At 54.3% G+C, this 19,983-nt stretch overlaps 7 protein-coding genes across 7 annotated transcripts; 2 read left to right on the top strand and 5 right to left on the bottom strand.

The window, feature by feature from the left end:
* Positions 1-25: 25 nt before the first annotated feature.
* On the bottom strand, positions 26-1,596 carry SCP_0313250 (hypothetical protein; the record flags this gene model as incomplete). Its single annotated transcript, XM_027756708.1, has 3 exons — positions 26-486; positions 542-1,363; positions 1,422-1,596. The coding sequence occupies 3 exons, from the start codon at positions 1,594-1,596 to the stop codon at positions 26-28; spliced, it is 1,458 nt and encodes a 485-aa protein (XP_027612509.1).
* A 1,051-nt stretch (positions 1,597-2,647) lies between these two features.
* On the top strand, positions 2,648-3,661 carry SCP_0313240 (hypothetical protein; the record flags this gene model as incomplete). The annotated part of the gene is made up of 4 exons (XM_027756707.1): positions 2,648-2,870; positions 2,928-3,267; positions 3,327-3,458; positions 3,523-3,661. 4 exons carry the CDS (start codon positions 2,648-2,650, stop codon positions 3,659-3,661), a joined length of 834 nt encoding a protein of 277 aa, XP_027612508.1.
* An 875-nt stretch (positions 3,662-4,536) lies between these two features.
* Positions 4,537-7,226, bottom strand: SCP_0313230 (Probable Na(+)/H(+) antiporter; the record flags this gene model as incomplete). The annotated part of the gene is made up of 13 exons (XM_027756706.1): positions 4,537-4,845; positions 4,905-5,257; positions 5,307-5,451; positions 5,500-5,504; positions 5,557-5,838; positions 5,922-6,044; positions 6,112-6,138; positions 6,192-6,362; positions 6,413-6,514; positions 6,582-6,834; positions 6,899-6,931; positions 7,106-7,156; positions 7,206-7,226. 13 exons carry the CDS (start codon positions 7,224-7,226, stop codon positions 4,537-4,539), a joined length of 1,875 nt encoding a protein of 624 aa, XP_027612507.1.
* Positions 7,227-9,213: 1,987 nt separating this feature from the next.
* Positions 9,214-9,988, top strand: SCP_0313220 (hypothetical protein; the record flags this gene model as incomplete). The annotated part of the gene is made up of 3 exons (XM_027756705.1): positions 9,214-9,418; positions 9,475-9,758; positions 9,815-9,988. 3 exons carry the CDS (start codon positions 9,214-9,216, stop codon positions 9,986-9,988), a joined length of 663 nt encoding a protein of 220 aa, XP_027612506.1.
* A 635-nt stretch (positions 9,989-10,623) lies between these two features.
* On the bottom strand, positions 10,624-12,998 carry SCP_0313210 (hypothetical protein; the record flags this gene model as incomplete). The annotated part of the gene is made up of 12 exons (XM_027756704.1): positions 10,624-10,663; positions 10,731-10,923; positions 11,017-11,097; positions 11,150-11,289; positions 11,346-11,604; positions 11,660-11,814; positions 11,867-11,946; positions 12,009-12,198; positions 12,262-12,359; positions 12,416-12,593; positions 12,650-12,685; positions 12,739-12,998. 12 exons carry the CDS (start codon positions 12,996-12,998, stop codon positions 10,624-10,626), a joined length of 1,710 nt encoding a protein of 569 aa, XP_027612505.1.
* A 552-nt stretch (positions 12,999-13,550) lies between these two features.
* On the bottom strand, positions 13,551-15,017 carry SCP_0313200 (Uncharacterized WD repeat-containing protein; the record flags this gene model as incomplete). The annotated part of the gene is made up of 4 exons (XM_027756703.1): positions 13,551-13,831; positions 13,891-14,431; positions 14,493-14,914; positions 14,981-15,017. 4 exons carry the CDS (start codon positions 15,015-15,017, stop codon positions 13,551-13,553), a joined length of 1,281 nt encoding a protein of 426 aa, XP_027612504.1.
* A 1,869-nt stretch (positions 15,018-16,886) lies between these two features.
* On the bottom strand, positions 16,887-19,214 carry SCP_0313190 (hypothetical protein; the record flags this gene model as incomplete). Its single annotated transcript, XM_027756702.1, has 9 exons — positions 16,887-17,056; positions 17,115-17,272; positions 17,328-17,401; positions 17,455-17,903; positions 17,956-18,106; positions 18,168-18,282; positions 18,334-18,587; positions 18,639-18,767; positions 18,831-19,214. The coding sequence occupies 9 exons, from the start codon at positions 19,212-19,214 to the stop codon at positions 16,887-16,889; spliced, it is 1,884 nt and encodes a 627-aa protein (XP_027612503.1).
* Positions 19,215-19,983: the final 769 nt, after the last annotated feature.

The raw sequence follows: 19,983 nt of genomic DNA, 5'->3' as shown, positions 1-19,983 counted from the left end.
AATCGACTCCGACGGTGTGCGTCCCTCAGTCCGCAGTGTACATCGGCGGCAAGTCCAGTAAGGAATCATCCACGTCTGATGGCGCCACCCCGGGGGAGAATCGGAGGCCCGAGTCGATGTTAGGCGACCGCCGCATGGCAACCGGTGGCTGGGGCGGGTCAGGTATTCGCGAAGATGAGGCAACCTCATTGCCCTGTTTCGCAGGGCCAACGCCAGGATCATCTGGAGGTATACCCTCCAGGAACTCTGCGGAGGGTGGTGGCACGTCTCTGGGGGTGGAAGACAGGGATGCGGACGCGAGCTCCGCGCTCGTGAATGGCATTATCGGCGCCGAATCGAGGGCGGGCAAGCGTAATGATATGCGACTCTGCGACGCGTCTGGGGTTTGCCATGCAAGCAGGGAGTTTCTGCGGGTTGCAGACCCGCCTTCAGCCTGAGCCATCTGGCTGCCTGATCCAGCAACAGTTCTCCCACTCAATGCATGTGCTGCGACAGATGGATTAGCGCATCTCGCGGGTCGAACTGCAATCATCGCGCGTACCGTCATCACCATCCGGCGCATTATAACCCAACGCCGGCGTCTTGTAGAAGTACTCGTCCGGGCACTCTGCTCTGCTCCGCTTATACATGAAAAAGAGAGCTGCGAGCACAAGCGCAAGCCCTACTACCCCACCCACAACACCCCCAATAATCGCACCTATTGGGGTCGACGATCCACGGGAGACGGCAGCAGCGGCAGTGCCGCTGGCTGCCGCGCTGCTGGACGATCCTTGGGAGTCAGTAGCTGTCACAGATAGCGAGCCAGCTGTTCGTCCACCGCCTATTGTCGTGTTCTGTCCACTCCCAGATGACGTGTACAAATGAGAGCTCGAAGGTTGCGATAACCCAGACGAGGGTTGCGACGATGAAGATTGCAATGAAGAAAATTGAAATGACGCAGAGCTCCCTTGTGACTGCGACGAGGGCTGCACTGAGGCAGGCGAGGATGGCGTGGATGGCGTGGATGAGGTCGGAGAGGGTGACGGAGAGGGTGATGAGGGTGACGATGAGGGTGACGATGACGATGACGCTGACGCTGACGATGATGATGACGATGGCTGGCCGGAAGGAGAGTCCAGCATCGTGTATGAAATGTAATCCAGCATGTACTGGCAATTGGCACTGGCCTGGGTAACACTGATGACCAGCTCATGGGTGCCGTTCGAGAGGTACGTGTTCGCCCAGAAGGTCACAGTGTTGATGGCCTCGTTGACACTGGGTGCATTGATAGTCTCCGGTGTTGAGCCATCGACACTGTATGTCGAAACGGGTGGTGTGCAACCATTCGGCGGATATACAGAACCATATACAGCCACAGTTGTTCCTGTGTGCGACAGAGTGAGAACAAACTTCATCAGGATGACTTCTGGAGATAAACTCGCCGACGAATTGCAGCGATGCACCCGCTCCGGCTGATCTTGCGATAGCTAGCGACTCATCGTACGCCTCTACACCGGCGGTGTTGTCGAAATACCAAGAACCCGAGTAGTCAATCATTCCTGGGGTGGTATCGCCTAAGCCACCACTCCCAGAGTCGACTTTGACTAGAGTTGACATGTCGCAACATCAAAGAGGGAGGAAATTGGCCAGCAATGGCGTTGGCATCATCAGGAATATATTAGCCGCCGGCGCATCAGGACTGTGATATATACCAGACAATCAGACCACCAAGTACATATGCATGCGGTATGCTTTTACCATCCGAATACGTGTGCGATCGATCGTCGAACGTTTCGGAGCATCCGGGACTGGGTCCAGCGCAAGAGACGCCTGCCTGGAGGATTGGACGCGGTGAGAAAGATGTGACAGAGGGTGACTGGTGACCGATCGCGTCCCGTCACGTGCAAGCCGCTAGTGGCCACTGCGGCGTGCTGCCGCTCAAGTTGCCGAACCACTCGTGCACCTCGGTGCTCTGCCTACTCAAAGGCGTCTTGCTGATTTCTAGGATTACCGGATTGGCATTGCGGCGCCCTCGGATGTCATTGAGCGCGCACTCTCTGTCTTCCAGGACCCAAACGTCCCTTCCGACTACATGTGTACGCTCATCTAGACGTTCAAGTTTCTCATAGGAACAGCGCTGTTTGGCGTAACGAATGACCCGGTGGGAATCATCCGACGACGTACTTCTAATATAAGTCATCCAGCTCCATATTGAACTGTTCCTACTGGACATTCTCGCCCAATATTCAGATCACCGCAGATCCTGAAATTCGGACGGTGGATATCACACTTTCTTATGTCTTTCACTCCGCATATCTGACAACGTCTGAATACATGTAGGTGCCCCGATTCGGGCACCGAATCAAATAATTGATATCTGCCCATCGTATTACATCAAGGATTACGATCTCTTGCAGTTCCGAAACTCTACTCGAGGATACACAATACCAGCAGTCCGCGACAGAGCCTGTAAGAGGGTTATCTGGGGTCAAATTATGTCAGCCTTCACCACACTACATGTACTTAATGGGCTCTGATCACGACGCGATGCTCGCCAAGCATCTTCAACCCTATTCACTATCTCTGCAAATGGGCTCCGAAGCATGTGTCCTCGACTTCCCCGACGAGCTGCTGTTCATGGTCAAGGAGTGTGTCCCGATTTCACTTGATGTGTGCTTCTGTCGAGCACATCCACGCATCGCGGTACTGTACGGGTCATCCGAAGAGTAGGAGTAGTTCTGGCAGCGCTCGTGCTGGTTCGCGGGACTGGGCCTCTGTGGTCCTGAAACACCGGAAACCATATTGTGGAAGGGAGATCGCATTCAACGCAATATCTCTTGATGGTAATTATCAAGTAAAAAGCTGTAGACGAGCTTTGCTAGAGCAGAACGGTGAGCAAAGCTTTCTAACTCTCATCACTTGCACATGATCATGGGACTTGTCTGCAGCGAAGTGCATGCAAGACGGTTTGGAATATAACCCGGAATGCACCGAAGAAATGACGGCATATCCAGACCTGAGAGTGCCTGATTCCATGGTTCAAAATTTCTCTTCAGCAACATCCTGTCCTGCCCACCTTCGGGGGACTTACCGCGTGTCTGTATCCAACCGGACATCCACCAGACGAACGGCAGGCTGGCGTACGATGATCTTCGCAACCATCTTATCGCAGAGAGCAGCTTTTTCGTCTTCCCTCCGATCCGGTGGATGCGTTGGTGTTGAATTACCTGACATCCTTCGATCCACCGGGATCACAATATCGGATATTGTGAATGCACTTATCAAAAGGTGAGTACTACATAGGATACAGTTCATATGAGTGTTCGGTGACATGACTCGCATTCTAGCGTGGACGACGATCTGAAGGTGCCCGATGTCGCGAGTTTCCCGGGTGAAGAGCTTAAATACTTTTCCGAATCCACTGTGATGCCGAACTGGAGTATTACAAGGGCCTTCTCTAGATTCAAAACACTGCGAGGGTTATTGTCCATCTTGTGTTCGAATGACCGGCGGTTCATTTGAATGGCGACTTATCCCTCGCAGCCCCATAGACACGGTGGAATTCGAAGAGGATAGTGATGATGGGCCTATTTTCTCTGTCACGCTCGATCTACGCGACAACCTCAAGGATTTCTGCGAGGACGGTGTTGAGACATTTTCCGGTGGCCATTGGTGGCCGTAGAATCGACATACGCGGAAGTTAGTGCGGGATGGTATGGTAGACACTTTCGTTCAGTTGGAAACGTTGGCTTAAGACCATGCTTACTACTTCTCATCCATGATGGCTCAATAGGTTTGGATTACTACTTTATGGCTTCAACGTCGCGATTTCTCGTATGTTTAGAAGGGCCTGCACACTTGATCAGAATCCGTGGTCGTTTTATCCGCGGTGCCCTCTGGCATGTCGACAGCTGCAGCGCTGAATATTGAATATTCGCACTGAAAGTCTCTGACCACTTCAACTGCCTTGTATGTACCAAGCACGCCCAAAGGGAGCCCAGCACCTCCACGGAGCGTTGTTACACCCAGGTCAGCTGGGGCAGGCGTGAGGCCCTGAGGTACTACGCCTTATCGTGTACATTGCGAGTATTGGACCAAATTCGTGTCCCCACGGCTTGTCTACGAAGGCTATTCGAATGTCGCCGGCCGACTGATATCTTCATGAAAGCAGAAATCCCCAAGCACGACTTCCGCTCGCATGTGTGCTTCTACAACGTACATCCATTTATCGCTGCTCTATACTACTCGGAGAAGCAGATGCGCTTCTGGCTGGGATACACCTATAAAGTGGGTTTCAACGACAGGCACTTTATGCCGTGATGTTACCCGCTATATATCTCCAGTACCGGTGCTACATGTTACGCAGTCATCCACATCGCAAGAAAGTCGTTCCAAAAGTTTCGATAATAAACAAATTCAGGTCGTAATACTCCGCATCTGGTCATACAGTCCCCCCGGCCCACTCAAGTCCTCGCATAACCCACCGCGCAGCAGCGCAGTGAAGTGAGCGCTTCTTGAATATGAGCCCTGTGGCCCCAGCGGGGCCACGGGCCAGTGTTATTGAGCGGATGGGAAGTGAACCGATTTCGGAGACCTCATGCCAGAGGCCACTTCCCGTTCTTGAGGTGTGGAGCTGTCACTTTCAGCCTGAGGGCGGACGGTCCTGATACTGGCAGGCGAGCTCATCTCGGAGGGCTGAGGCTCATCGTCGTCGTCGTAAGCAGCTTCGTCCATAGCGCTGGGATTCTGTCCTTCCTCGTCATCAGAGGGGAAGCGGACCGCCTTCTGCCGTAGATCAGGCTCGACAGCTTCGACGAGCCCTGTCCCTGCAGCATCGCCGACATCGAGGGAGTCCTTCCGTTCCACCTAATTGGTAAGTGTGCATAAATTATGGCACCATAACCACAGTTGCATCAAACACGCACCTTGCTAGTGCTGGCCGAAGCGGCAGCGTCCTCCTGGAATTGTTTGGACATACCTTCGCCCGCCTCAGTCGCTGAGGGATCTTCCACCACTGTCGTATTCAAGCTGGCGGTCTCGTGGTGGATAACGGTAGAATGAGCCTTCCCGTCGATCGACCTAGTAGCGCTCTCTGTCCCCTGCTCAAGATCGCCGTGAGAAGGCGCGTCTGTGCTAGACTGATCAGGTACTGGGGTGCGACGTGCCCAGAGTAGCCAGTCAGGGGCAGTGGTTCCGCGAGACGTCCATGTGCGGGAAATGGAGACCGTACGGGAGTGTACGCTCTTCCCGAACGAGAAGAACGGAATAGATAGACCATCTACGCAGCGTCAAGAACATGGGATAGCTGATGTAAAAAGAACTCGTACGAATGATGATAGAACCCAGCACTATGAACGAGACAATCGTCTGTAGAGTTGCAGCGAGCAGTTGCGCCTGCCCTTGGGGTGGTGACTCTGGTTCAGGTAATCTTAATACAGCCAAAGTAGAAATGAACACCGCTCCGACACCCATCTACACAAGATTGAGCTTCATGGGGCCGACAGAAGAGAACAGACTTACAGGTCCTGAATGATACCATGAGAATGGGAGTCATGCACACATTAATGCAGGACGCACCGAAATGGCCGGAAAACAGAGCTTCACGCCAAGTATTAATCTCGGGGATCCACTTGAACAGGAGAAGAAGGGGAGGGATACGACGAATGAGCAAAACCACGATCAACAAGACCACGAGGCGCCACGGAGTGATGCCGAGCTCGGGGGAGTTGAATGATTTGAAGGGCAACCACGCTCCGATATACACAAAGCAGGCGCAGTTGAGGATCAGGTCGATCACGGATGCGAATGACTCGTTTTCTGTTGCTTCGTTGAAGTGACCATCCCAACTAATGGCAGTGCCTACGTTCTCATATGTCAGTATGCGTGACAGATGAGTAACTATGTAGACAAGCCTGCTGCAAATGCCGCTAGGAGGTCGTCACTGCCGATGGTGCTGGCAATCCCGATGGTAAGGAGCGTTAAGGCTAGATACTGGGCAACATATGATTCGCGATCAATGAAACCCTTGCGGGATGACAGCTTCATCAGGTAACAGAACAGGGCACCTGAAGAGTGATAAATATCAGCATGAGTTTATGTGTAGTCGATCATTTTGCTTTCCTAGGAAGGCACCAAGGACCACACCTAGTATGACTTGGTCTGCGAAGATCCAACATCAGATAAGTAGATACGTGATAGAACGAATGGCATACACAACCAGCCCACTAGGAACCACTTTCCTACGGCGACACGAACGGAGGATTCGACCGTGAGATAGATTGAGATGCTCAGGAATGGATAAGCAAGACCGTCATTAGCAGCAGACTCGGCCGAGAGAATGCGGCGCAAATTAGAGGGGACGTGTTTCAAAGCGAATTTGCCACCTAATAAAGTTTCAGACCTCTGGGTTTAGCAACGATTCGGAAACACATACCAACGATGGCAGCGCAAATGATGGGATCGGTAGGAGTCAGACAGGCAGAAATGACGAGCGCGGATATGTAGTTGAATCGAGGGAATAAGGCAATAATGATGGCTATTAAAGGACATCAGAGCCTTATCAGAATTCCGTTTTACAATTGTTCATAGGAAACAAAGCAAACCAGCGACAGTGACCCAGCCAAATGCCATAGTAGGCACAACCATTATGAGCAAACCCTTCGCATGGTCCGCCATGTACGACTTCGGCAGCTCGACCCCAATTGCGAATAGTCCCATGGCGAGGACAACACGCATCACTTCTAGAGTTATGGTATTTGTATGCGCTCCCCATGATCGCGGGTCGAAGATGCCTAAGGCGTATGGACCGATGATCACGCCAAAGGCCGTACCGAGGACGACTTCATTGATGTACAGCTAATGCAAATGACAGGTTAGATCGGACCGCAGCCTAATCTGTAACTTAACATAGATTACTCGCCTTCTCTTTGACAAGCAATGATACCAGACTGAACTGAATAGCCCATGATGTTAGTGCGAGGTCATAGCAGCGGCATATATAAGCGAGTGAATGGCATAATGCCAACCGTGAATCTGCTTTTGCATGGACGCACTGACGAAGCTCAGACAAGATCTCAGGGCCACGCATCTACTCGTATCGTAAAGTCGATGCAATAACGACACATACCACGACGGTGAAACCACCGAGCACGATGTATGCCCAGCCCGGATCGGAGACCTGAGAGGGGAGTGGGTGAAATCAACAAGTAACCAAAGGGCGCACGGACTTGCAACAAGTGTAACACCATTTTGCAACAGGGTTCCTTCAAAAATTAAACGCAGAGGGGGGGACTGAGACGTTCAGTGTGGAAATGTTTCTGTTGGTTCTCAACGGCCGGCACTTGTTATAGCTTTGAACGAGAGCAGATGATCACATGATAAATCCTCGAAGTCCAGACAGTGCGGTTCAGAAGCAACCACATTCGAATCCGCCATCCTGATCATAACGGTTTGTATGTACACGAACCAGGAGCGTCTTTCGATAAAGTTTTCGCCGCCTTTCATATTAATTCGACATAGCGCCAATTGCGAAGACACCAAGCCTGCAGCTGGAAGTAGTGAACCAACGTGGGTCAGCGCCGCAGGTCCTTGAGTGGTACAGATACTCAGTGCAGCCCATAGAGCGCCCTCACTGTCCACAATGAGGCTATCCATGACCAGACCTAGAACATCGTTTCATCAGCAGGAACATAATGCGTAACGTCCTGCGAATCCGACCAATAGTCACTACGTTCTTCACACGAGGCGTGTCGTCGGCCCACTTCTCAAAGTTCTCAAGCAGATATATTATTCCTTGCCTTGGACTCCAGGTAGAATGTGTCGCTAGTGCAGCTCATCGTGATGCCGCTTCCAGTGGCTAAGGCGTGTGCAGCGATCTTACAGTCCTCATCCATATGGCAATAAACGACCGTCAACGTTAGCAGCGCGAGGAAAGCTTCCATTGTGAGATACTAGACTTGTGTCAGTTCCACATTCGTGTTCACCCGTAACCTGGTCGAATGACCTACAAGCTCATTCGTCTTCGAGGTGCGGCCATTGGAGAAACAGAGATTCATCCAGTCATTCGAGCCGGCGACATCTTCAGTGTGAACACCAGTGGGTCCTCGACGGTAGTAACGTGCGTCCAGGTCGATCCCGCAACTTTCCCTCTAAAGACCTCGACTGACGAATCCGTCCCCTCCTCCTTCGGCTTTCCCTCTAGCGGTACTCGAATGTTCACCGCGTAGACGAACACCTCTAGAGTGGTTTGCCGCGGAACGCACCATGTCCACGCCGTGCTTAGACAGCCCTCTCGCGAATTTGTCCCCTACAACCTGTGACCTTCCCGGTGTCCGTCGGAAGTCGCGATATAATTCTCGAACGTCTTCCCGCTCGCGTTCAGATGGATAATTGCAGGCATCCATTACGCGACTTTGGAAAGCTTCGTGCATGGTCCGGACTACTCGTCCGGGACTATATCTGAATTTAGATGCGTCAATGCTCTGTGAGATAGCGAAAGAAGCTCAAGATGTCAGATACGGATATCCTGAGGTACGAAGGTTGAAGCAGAGTAGCTACACTGCCTTTGGGAGACTACTCGAGACTCACTTCCACATCCCTCCAGCTCTGGCACCGTCGGGCAATAATTTGTGAAGAGGATCAACGCTCTTCAAAGCGCCAGGATCGCAGACATTGTCGTACATACGCCTCGAAACGTCCGCTAACGCAGCCACGAGCAGCACACTCAAGATGTAGTTTTGTCTGATAATTCTGTTCAAGTTGGACCCAGAGAAACACTGAACTAGTAACCAGAGGTTAAACCAAATTTGAATGCACGAACAAGACTTTACGAGTTACTTGCTACGGAATGCCAGCAGGAGTTAAAGCAGAAGATATCTGTCGTGCCTGAAGAGCAAGCACTTCAGTGCTCCAGCATGTACAGCAGCGAAGCCGCGAGTCGGTCATTTACATTGACTGTAGCAATCCTCGATGCTAGCCAGCTGCTGCAGTCGCCTTCCATGAGATGAGCTAGATTCAAGTTACTTACATAAAGTACTTTTGTAGGGCAAAAACTAAGAATGAGAGCCGTCGCCGGGGCATCCGAATGCAAGCGCCCGCGGTACTCCGGGTCGTTCCCCACGTCTACTGTAGTCGCCAATATAGTGCTGTGCTTATGTCTCTTGAATCCTTCGACCACTCTCTCGCTGGTATCTTAATTAACCTATCTTTCAGAGAGCTGATTTAGGATTCTAACTGATGATTCGAATACTCCGGCCAACGCCCGCACCGCTGCGGCTTGGGCGGCGTTGTCAATGCCTACGACCTACGTACTGCTGCCCACCGCGACGGAACGTCTCCTCCAGCTCAAATCCGTTCCCCTACCCGACGAATGCAAACCCAACGCCGCACCAGATCTTTCACTTATCCCATAGTGCATCACGCGACCAAGTCAAAGCCCGCTGTCCGTCCTTTCCACTGTCCGTTACTTACACAACTGAACAACTAATCGCTCGGCAGACTACGACCTTGTCCGTATCTACCACCCCGATTCCCCCATCAGCCGTGTTGTCCCGCCCGAGACCGCGCACTCCCGCTTCCAGTCTATCAGCTCCGCGTACGCAGTCCTCTCCGGCAAAGCCAAGACGCATGGCGGTCCTGGAAACGACGGTCCAGAGCATGCGACGACGTACCATAACCTCAGCGCAGCGATGTGGCGGGAACGTCAACGCCGCCGCGCGGACTTGGAGGTCGGGTTCGACGAGGTGTGGAAGGACCGCATGATCCTCGCTGCAATATTTCTGGTGCGTGGTTAGCCGTCTTACTTTCCAGGGGGGATTGAGGTAACAGAGAACCGCAGGCGCTCGGCTTGTTCGTTGCCCAGACATATTCGATGCGCCAGCAGGCGATGACAGAGGCCCTCGAGCGCGCCCGACAGCAAGCCCGTGCTACCGCAGCAGTTGGTTCGCGTAGCCGGCCAGACGACAGTCTTATTGCAGCACCAGTCCCAGCAGGTCATGCACAGGAAGAGTGATTTCCCCTCTTGTGCGGCGAGTGACGTGGTGAGCACCGCTGAATTCTCTTCTTGGCAACATCGCTCACTGGCCATGTAAGCTGCTGTGTGCCTGCGACGAGGATACACAGGATGGGAAGAGCTCTATGCTCAAGGTCGTTCCGGACAGAGCGTATGCGCGCGATGCATATTCCTTCGTATATTCACGGCCCAACTGGAGTTCTGCCCCAAACCTAGGGAGTGGTCGAGAAGGCAGAAGGTATTCCCCTCCTGCCGTGAGCCAACTATCTTCCTTCGCGATTTACTAGACACCTACAGCATCTACGTACCTGTGCTCACCAGACCCTAAGCGTAGGTGCGACACATTTATTATCCCATATTCGATGATTTTCTGCCGAATTTACGGTTCCATGTCTCTGCAAATGTACATCCGTACTTTTTGCCCGCCGATCACTTTAGACGATGCGCTCGGTGAGAGTCAAGATGGTCGTGTAAAGAGAAATAGAGAGCCTTGTACAATACACGGTGGCGCACACAGAAGAGGTACTTACAACACAGCGCGGCGCGCGACCACAGCAAGATACACACAATACCAGTAACATTACAGTCATCACTGCCCATATACGAATTGTAAGGCACACCCGTATGGAGGGGCACTACACCAGCATGCCCGCAATGCCCGCGGCCTGCATCGTGCTGCCTCGCGCACATCGCATTGCACATCAGACTTAGCACATAACGACCCAGGATGAACGGCACGCACGAGATGAACCCGCAGAACATGGCAGACAACGCAATGCGCGAGATGATCTTGGCGCGCGACGGCGCGAGCGCGCTGAGCACGCCGATCTGGATGCCCAGCGAGCCGAGGTTCGCGAACCCGCAGAGTGCGTAGGACGCGATCGTGAAGGCGCGCTGCGAGAGCGGGTTATGGCTCTTCATGATCGTCGTGAGGTCTGTCGGGTCGACCTGTGCGGTCAGCGTGTGTGCATGGGAGGACGAAGGGAGCGGCAAAAACGAAGGAGGACTATAGAGGACGGGCCACGCACCGCTATACCCGACGAACTCGTTCTCTATGAGCTTCGTCGCGAGGAGCTCCGAGACGCGGAGAATCTCGTTGCGGGGCACGCCTATGATTAGAGAAGTCAGCAGGCCTCCGACACGGCAGGAGAGGACCAGGACCCATGAAGAACGTAACAGGGTAGAGCACATAGCGGAGGATGAGCTGCAGCGTGAGCTGGTGCAGTCCGAAGCCCTTGCCGATCCACGTCAACAGCCCATTGATCATCGCCACGAGCGACACGACTGTCAGCACGTTCGTGCTATGCCGGGACCCAGCGGTCAGTGGTGCACAAAGATGCGGAGGCACGGTGCTCACAGAATCTGCCCTGCGACGATGAGCCCGAAGAGCGCGCCCTGACTGAAGGCGTGCAACGCGTTCGTCGGCCGATTCTTGTCGTCACCGCGGTCGACCGTTATACGGCCACGCGTGACGGGCTCGTCCGTCTCCGGAATGCGCATTTTGCTGATCGCGATCGAAGCGGGGATGCTCATCACGGAAGCGGTGATGAGGTTCTGCGCGGGCACGCCGAGGTTGATATACGCGGCAACTACGGAGCCAGAGATTGTAGAGAAGCCTGGGCAATCGAAGTGAGAAAGCGAGGGAGGCCACGGTGAAGGTAGCAGGCGTACCGGCGGTCATGGTGAGGTGCAGCTCGGATTCGGTCATGAGGTCGACGTAGGGCTTGACAAGACACGCGGATTCTCCCTGGCCGATGAACGGCGATGCAGCGGCGACGACAGCTTCTGCACCAGAGACATTCATCAACTTGAAGAAAATCCACGCGCTACAGAGGCTGCTCAGACGGATCATCGCTGGCAGCGAGATTGCCGACTCACAAGCCCTTGATGAGCCACTCCATGACACCGAGATAGTACATCATCTGGATGAATGCGATGAAGAAGATGACAGAGGACAGCTATGCAGCACAGAAAGACTTTCAGTATCCCAGCCGTACTCGATGGGCGATGCGACGCGCACCGTGTTGACGAAGAACCAACCCTTCGCGACGGTCTCTGCGTCAAAGAAGAACGTCGCACCCTGCCTGGCCTGAGAGAGGAAATCTGAAGCCAATGTCGCAATCCATTTGAAGATAGAGAAGCCCGCATCCGTCTTGAGCACGAACATTGCAATGACCTGCTGCATGAACAGGCCGACAATGACGGTTGGCCTACACGAGTGGACATAGTGCAATCAAGCATCTTAAACAGGTGGACAGAGGAGGAATACAGACCACGGGATGGCCGAGCGGTTCGTCGAGGTCGCCCAGAAACAGAACTGGAAGACTACGAGACCGAGCACCGAGATTGCGCGGTCGCCGTACTTGGTGTTCTGCACGCAGTGTCAACATTAAAACATGAAGACAGAGCGCGAAGCACAACACGTACACCGATGAGCGGGAAGCCAAACGCAGAGCCAAAGACAATGCCCAGGAGAGCCAGCCAGCCCATGGTCAGTCTCAGCCATCTGGGCAACTTGAACCACGGATCCTGGACGAAGGGGATCCATATTGCGCCGACAGGTCGTGTGACGACGCTGTTCGGTATGAATCGAAATGCGATAACACTGCAAAGAGCGCAATCTATATGCAGCGTCTCCGTTCGTCGATACGGAGAACTTACACGAGGAAGAACCACGCCCAGAACGTCTGGACGACCCTACAGAATCAACTTGTCAAACAAACCTTGTCGGCAGAAAGCAGCAAACAGACCATCTATGGCGGGTGGCAGGCAGGATGGTGGACGTTATCCACCACCCCAGAATCGCACCAGCAAGACCCAAGAGAATAGCGACGCGTAGCCGCAGATACAATAAATGGTTCTTTGAGCGCGCTTTCTCAACCTCTACCTCGTCATGCACGAGTTCTTTCTCGAGTTGGGCCTCGGCGTCGACTACAGGCTGTTTTTCCTTCACAGAGTCGACACTGGTACGCGAGGCTTTTCTCTCCTCGGGGCCTGTCGATGGATCCATGTCGCCACGCTCTATTGGCAGAGAAAAGCAGCAGGAGATTGAGAAGGGTCGGGCACAAGAGCGCTGCGAGGGCCAGCCATGGATGTATAACTTTCCGGCGGGTCGACGGGCGGAGCCATGTGGTGCATGAAAAAAAGTGGAGATTAGGGTGGTAGGCCCGATAAGATGTACACGTTATGCCCGATAAGATGCGTTATCTTCATCTTATCACCACCATCCAAAAGCTTCCGTCCTTGAGCCGCCTTCGTCGAGAACGCCGGTACTAGGTCTGCAGCTGACCACCTTCTGCCAAAATATCAGTCAAGGAATGTGCATAAATGAGATTCCTAAGTTATAGGATTACTTCGTTTTGAGGAGAGAATCACCCTGAGATAAGAGAGAACAGAGGTTTGATACGTGATACGCCCTTGTACTGCGGTATTCCAACTGACAGTCGCAGATACCGCTAAGAATGACACAGACACTCCGCACTCAACGAGAAATCGAATAAGCAGAAACCGATAGCACTGATACGATACAGCAAGCACCACGTACGGTACAATACAACACAGTCTACACCTTCAATGCTCTTATTGATCTCCCCATCGCAATGGCCAGCCATTCGCCTGGCGCAGTCGAGTAGCCATTATGCATTGCCATCCCCGCTATCTGCGGAGACCACGCCAAGTTGACAATCTCGCTCTGTCCGGTGTACGCCATCACCGGGTCCGTCACCACGCGTTTTTTCACGTCCGGCCTTGGCGAACTCAGCCCCGTGCTCGTAGTCCGCGGAGAGGTCGACGGTAGTTGCGTGTAAGACGACAGGTCCCACAGCAGCAGCTGGCAGTCATCGCCTGCACCGGAGCAATCGGTGAGCAGCGTCAAGGCGACTGTGTAAGACTAGTGCACGCACCTGCGGTAGCCAAGAGCGGGCTAGCGGCCGATCCCCAGCCAAGGGCATTCACCTGCGCGCGGTGTCCTCGCAGCTCCATCACAGGCGATCCCGGGCTCCTCATGTCCAGGATTTGCACGTCCGCCCCGTCCATGTGGAACGTCGACATGTAATTCGAGTCGTTCGGGTTGAATGCGATCCGCAGCAGCGGCGACGTCAGCGGGCGCGCAGACGCAGACGGCGACGCGGGCGGCGGTTGCACGTTCTTCGGTACCGGAGTCTCATACAGGATTGTCGAGTGCTCCAGGCTGCGCAAGTCAAACGCACGAAGGCTCCCGTCCGCGCCGACGGACACGAAAATGTCCGTTGATCCCGGCAGCCACGCGACGTCGTACACCTCGCGATCGTGCGCGATGAGCTGGGTGATCGCCGTCGAGGTGTCGATGTTCCACACCGTGCAAGTCGTGTCGATCGACGAGGTTACCACCAAGCTCGGTGCCTTCTCGTTCCACGAGAAGTTCGTCAGTGGCGCACCCATCCCATGGTTCTGTACTTTACTTTGCTGTAGTAGTACAGTGCAATCGTGAGCTAAAGGACTTCTGAGAGAGGGAGCGCATACGCACACCTGCAAGCGCGATCTTCGTCACTAATCGATGCCCACTCGAAGTGGGCTGCCGGCCCACATACGACGACATAGCAGGCTGCCCATCACTCGTATATTCCCAAATCCGCAACGCGTCCCCAGTCGTCGCGAGCAGCTCCGTCGTCGCCGCCTTCTGGCTCCACGCAAAGCTCGGCGCGGTCGCGGGCTGCCACTGAAGGCTCGTCACAGGATACCCATGGTTGGCTTCCACGAGCGTCACAAAGTCCGGGTACTCCGTGTAGTCATCTTCCACAAGTACGCGCTCGTCCTGCAGCCCTGCGATGGCGATTCTGTTCCGGTAGTCCTCCGTGTGCGACGCGAGCCCTAGACGAAATGCTGATCGCGGGCGCAGCTGCTGCCCTGGGGCTGGGGTCTTGCACCAGTCGAGAGCATACACAGGCCCTTGTGACCGTCGCAGTGTTTGCGGGATAAGTACTGAGCGTATAGGTAGTGCGATGTCGTACTCACATGGCGCCTCATACTGAAGCAAGGTCGTCTGGGTCATCGTGGCCGAAGACAACCTGGACAATTGGAACTCCTCGTAGAGGTGTTGAGTTCAGATGTTTCGTTACTCAAGGTCAGAACGCAGAGAAGTCGCCAGCGCCAGATGCTGCAACGCTGACTGATACTCGCCGCAATCGGCTCTATCAGCTATCCAAAGCGCAGACACGGCCTTTATAACGAGTATTTGGGCCTGGTTATTGTCGGCCAAGATGCTGCATGCGGAGGGGGAGCAAGACGCTCGGTTCCGTTATGGGCGCCTAATAATATCTTGACTTGACACGACGACTTCAAGTTGCACTGGGCCATGGGCCAACAAAACCACTGGCAAACGACCGCCCTGTCTCTTCCTTCAATACGAAACCACGGGCGCGCGCGAAGTTCCGCAATATCTCGTGCGGATTTTCTCTAAATTTCGTGTTCATTTGCTGGCTATCAATCATAGCAATGTGACCTCGCTCCATAATCTCCAGGATCCTGACGGTCATCCTTTCGACATAGTTGGACAACCAGAGCGACTCGCTTGAACGCGATCACACCCATGGATGACCGGTGCGGGCCTGCGATGGTGACTGCGATGATGACTGCCGATGGGCCGATGGGAAGGAACAACTTGCCCGTTCCTGCGCCCACGCTCTGCAGTTTTTGGTACGTGTCATCATAACTTTATCTTTGTCTCCTGGCGCATCGGAGAGTGAGAAAGCACTTCTGGGAGCATTGCGTGTTCCGTGGAACAGGGAAGTTCTGCTGTACACGCGATTACTCGAATCACCACGAGCGCGAACACCGTCGGCACTCGCTGAACGAACCACCGTATACCGCAGTGCTATTGATTTCCGTCGCATATTCCTCCCACGCGCGCACGTCTGACACTTTCGCAGACTCTCCGCTGATTTCCGCAACGAGCGTTCGCATATGCCGCTGCCGTGCATGCTCCACAGTGCCCTCTCGCGCTGGCATAGAAGAATGATACAGACGCAGGTCTTGTCGAATAGCGTGCGAGTGCTTACACCTACGTATCACAACCTCGTTTCTGCTCCTCCGTTCCATGTCGAGATATCTGACCCACCCTGCATTCATGGTGGCCGGCATGCTTGGTAAGGTTCTACTGGGCAACTTCCACTGCAATGCTGACCGAGCACCTCGAGAACGAGTCCGAGAACCATACTCGCAAGAAATTGGATAAATCGTGAATATTTGCAGAGAGATTTGGGCGCTACCAAACCACACCGCTGCATGTCCGAGGGAGTTACTGCCCGGTGCCCTTTGTGTGTCCGACGATTTACCGAAAAAACGCTATCCGTTCACTGCGGTAAATGGTGGCGACAGGTAGTGGCCGGTTGGCGGAACATCGAGCGCTCGATCCAAACTCGATCTGAATTTGTACGTGTGCACAGCGAGTCATCGAGAGGACGACTCGAGCCGGTCGCGGAGACACTACGGGCATGTTCTCCAGATTCCTGGTCTGGCCCGTGCGCGAAAAATGGCAGACGCCTCACCGGAGGGGCGAGCACAAGGTTCCTCTACAGAAATACGCTAGTACTCACAAGATACACGTAGCACTCGCAATGCGATGCCAATCTCTTCTCCCATAATGCATCATACGAGCACAGCCCCAACCATCCGAAAGAGCCACTCGGATCTTTCTCATGTGCGTTATTCTGAATCCGATGGTAGCCAGAAGCATGTCATTAGGAATACAAGTCTAAAATACATAGCGGCAGAACCACTCGGATCGTAAAAGATCATTACACTCTTGCGGGTCATCACGTCGAGAGGGGCTGCGCCCGTCAACACTCCCCACGCACAACAGAGCAACGCACAGCGCTCCACACCGGCGCGATGGTGCTCGGGAGAACGCGAAGGCCCTTGCTCATGCATGGCCCGCGCCACCGGGTGCGTAGTGCTTTTCGCCGACGGCGGCCTCAAACTCGTACAGCGGCGGGAGGGGGTCGACCTTCATGCGCAAGAAGTGCTTCTTGATGTTGTATGGGAGCGCCTTGACCTGGTACGCGGCGTGCGTGTGCGTCGGCACCGAGAACACTGCGCTTGCCATCAGAGCCTACTCGTCGGACACGGACAAACGGCTGGGAAGACATACCTTGGTCGAGCTCCTCGAGTGAGAGTGCCTTCGTCTCGGGGACGAAGAGCAGGATGAGGAAGAACCCTATGATGTTCCACCCGGCGTACCACCCGAACGCGCCCTGTGGCTTGAACGCGCCGAGCAGCCGCGGGAAGGTGATCGCGACGACGAAGTTGCTGCGTCGATCGAACGTGAACATATGCGCTTCACAGCGGGAAGAAGGTAACTCACAAGAACCAGAGGACGGCGGTCGCGAAGGACATGCCGACGTCGCGCGTGACCAACGGGAACGCTTCCGCCGAGTACTGCACTGAATGTCAGTACCTCGCACGAGTGGCATACTTATGCATGCACTCACCGTGAACGGTACAGGGCCTTCTCCCGGAGAGTAGCAAATGATGTACAGATAGATACCTAGTGCGACGACCGCCAAGCGACCTTTACCCGGGGGGATCCAAAACGCGAAGCCCGTCATGAGCAAGAAGATCGCCATGAGCGGGAACGTAGTGAGCAACAGGTTTCTGCGTCCAAACGTGTCGATCGTCTTCACCGCGGGAAACGCGAACACCCAGTTGAGCATGCCGAAGCCCCACGAGGCGATCAGCGCGCTGGTCTCGCTGAAACCTCCTTGGGTGAAGATCGAGGACGAGTAGTACGCGATGACGTTGACGCCGCAGAATTGCTGCATGAACATCACGATGAAGGACGCAAGCGTCGCGCGCCGGTTGCGCGGCTCCGTGAAGAGCTCCAGGAACCGGTTGCGCCCGCCCATGATCTGCTCCTCCGCCTCGAGAAGTACGTGGATGTCTTGAAGCCGCGAGTTCAGAGTAGTAGACGAAGATGAATAAGAGGGACTCACAGTAGAGGTCGCGGGCAGCCTGGATAGGATTGTTGCGCAATCTCACGAGGGAGTCATATGCCTCAGGATAGCGACCCTTTGACATTAACCAACGCGGCGACTCCGGGCAGAAGAACACCTGGAACATGATGAAGAGGGCAGGGACGCCCGCCTATGATAGTTCCAATTTGTCAATATACAGTGAGGCAGGCACCACTGAACGTTCTACGCACACTGCCCAGCATCAGTCGCCAGTTGAGACCATGGACATGACGGTGATCCGGAACGTGGTAGAACGCAAGGTCACACACGTATCCGAACATGATACCAAACGCAGTCCACAATTGCCTTGGTCGTGCCCATCAGACAGCGCTTGTATCGTTGATAAGTTTTACGTACCACATCATCACTAGCCCGCCACGGATGGAGGCCGGCGCACATTCAGCAGCGTATACGGGCACGGTAGCACTCTTCGGCCCAACACCAAACCCAAGGAAGAAACGGGCGATGAAGAGATGCCACCAAGTGTTAGTCAAGCCCTGCCAGATGCAGGTGACAAAGGAAACTGTCGCGCTAATGAATATCGTTCCTCGTCTGCCGAAGTACTTGTTCATGGGTGCGGATACCCAGCAGCCAATAATCCCGCAGCACAACTGTGAATTGGAGGTGAGCCTGAATCCGTTGAAAATTTATTTTGCACGTACATAAGGTGCGGAATTGATCAGGCCGAGGAGCCATTGGTTCCTACTGGCGCGGGGCCCCGTCTGGGGTAGGTTCAATTGATCTGGGGCTACGAAGAACAGGTTCGCGCCATTAATGACTGACTCGTCCATCTGAAAGTAAAGAAGAGGGAGCGTTGGTATAAGTTGAAACGGCGAAACGAATATAAAACTCACGCCTTGGACTGCAGCGGCCATGGAACATAGAATTACAAGATAATACAGTTGCCAGGGCTGATGCCAACGGTGTGTCAACTCCCTACGAAGGACGTCCTTGTCCTCATCGGTGAGGATGGTCAAGGACTCGAAGGCGGTGGGATCCTGGGCGATGATAGCGCCCTTCTTGAATTCTTCGGTGAGATGACCCAAGCCGTGGGTTTTCGCGAACTCGGCGGCGTCTTCGGCGAGCTGCTCGTGGGGGATGCCGGCGAGGGGGTTCGCGAGCTTCACGTTCTCATTGATGGGGCCGGCGTTGTCGATGTGCCTAATCTCCTTGGAGTACTCTTCTGAGACCGAATCACGCTCCCGCTTCTCGATCTCGCTCTTCTCGTTCGCGGACATGGCAGGAGACTCGTGGACAACACTGGAGAGGCAGCAGTCAGAGCCAATGGGGAAGTGCGTCCAATGGACTGGACGACTGGCACGGGGGATAGCGAGCGGTACCGCGGTTTATATATGTCGGAGGACATGGTATTTGCTGCATCAGAAATCAGCCACAGCCGAAGCAGCTCCATACTTCGCGTACACATATCGTCCCGATCGGGGAGGTTGGCGCTTGTGGGTTTCGGGGTACGTTCCCACCCATATCGTGGAGCTCCACAGCACCCCAGGTGCCACAGCCAGGAAGACGCAGGCCCGACGGTAAACCGGGGTACACAACAGACCGTAGCGGGTCAGCACACCTCCACCCGTGGGCGAACAAGACTGCGCCTCTATCATTGCCGTGTCCTCGACATGCACCTGCCGTCTCCGGCCCTCTCGAACAATCAGGGTGCTCCTCCTCTGTCGACGATAACTCCATGTCGGGTACCGCCCGTCCGCGCTAATTCACTGTTATCGCCCTCGCAATCAGCGGTCCTGAAAACTACACACCAACCCCAAATGCGTACATGTGCGCTTCCTCCGTAAGAGCCTCGTGTGCCCTCGTAAACCCAACTCCGTCTCTGCGAGACAGAAATTACAAATTCCAGCAGAATCCAGTCAGCTCAAGTGCGGGACGGATCGGTTGCTAGCCTGGTCAGCGGGGCAAAGCAAAGAACCTCAGAGCATCAAGATCGAGATTCGTGCGCAATGGAGCTTCGTGTACCTAACTTGAAGCTCGCAAGGAGGT

This window comes from Sparassis crispa (assembly GCF_003851025.1).
Source record: "Sparassis crispa DNA, contig_000002F, whole genome shotgun sequence".
Lineage (NCBI taxonomy): Eukaryota > Fungi > Basidiomycota > Agaricomycetes > Polyporales > Sparassidaceae > Sparassis > Sparassis crispa.
Note: the sequence above shows the minus strand (reverse complement) of the source record. Positions and strands in the feature narration are given on the sequence as shown.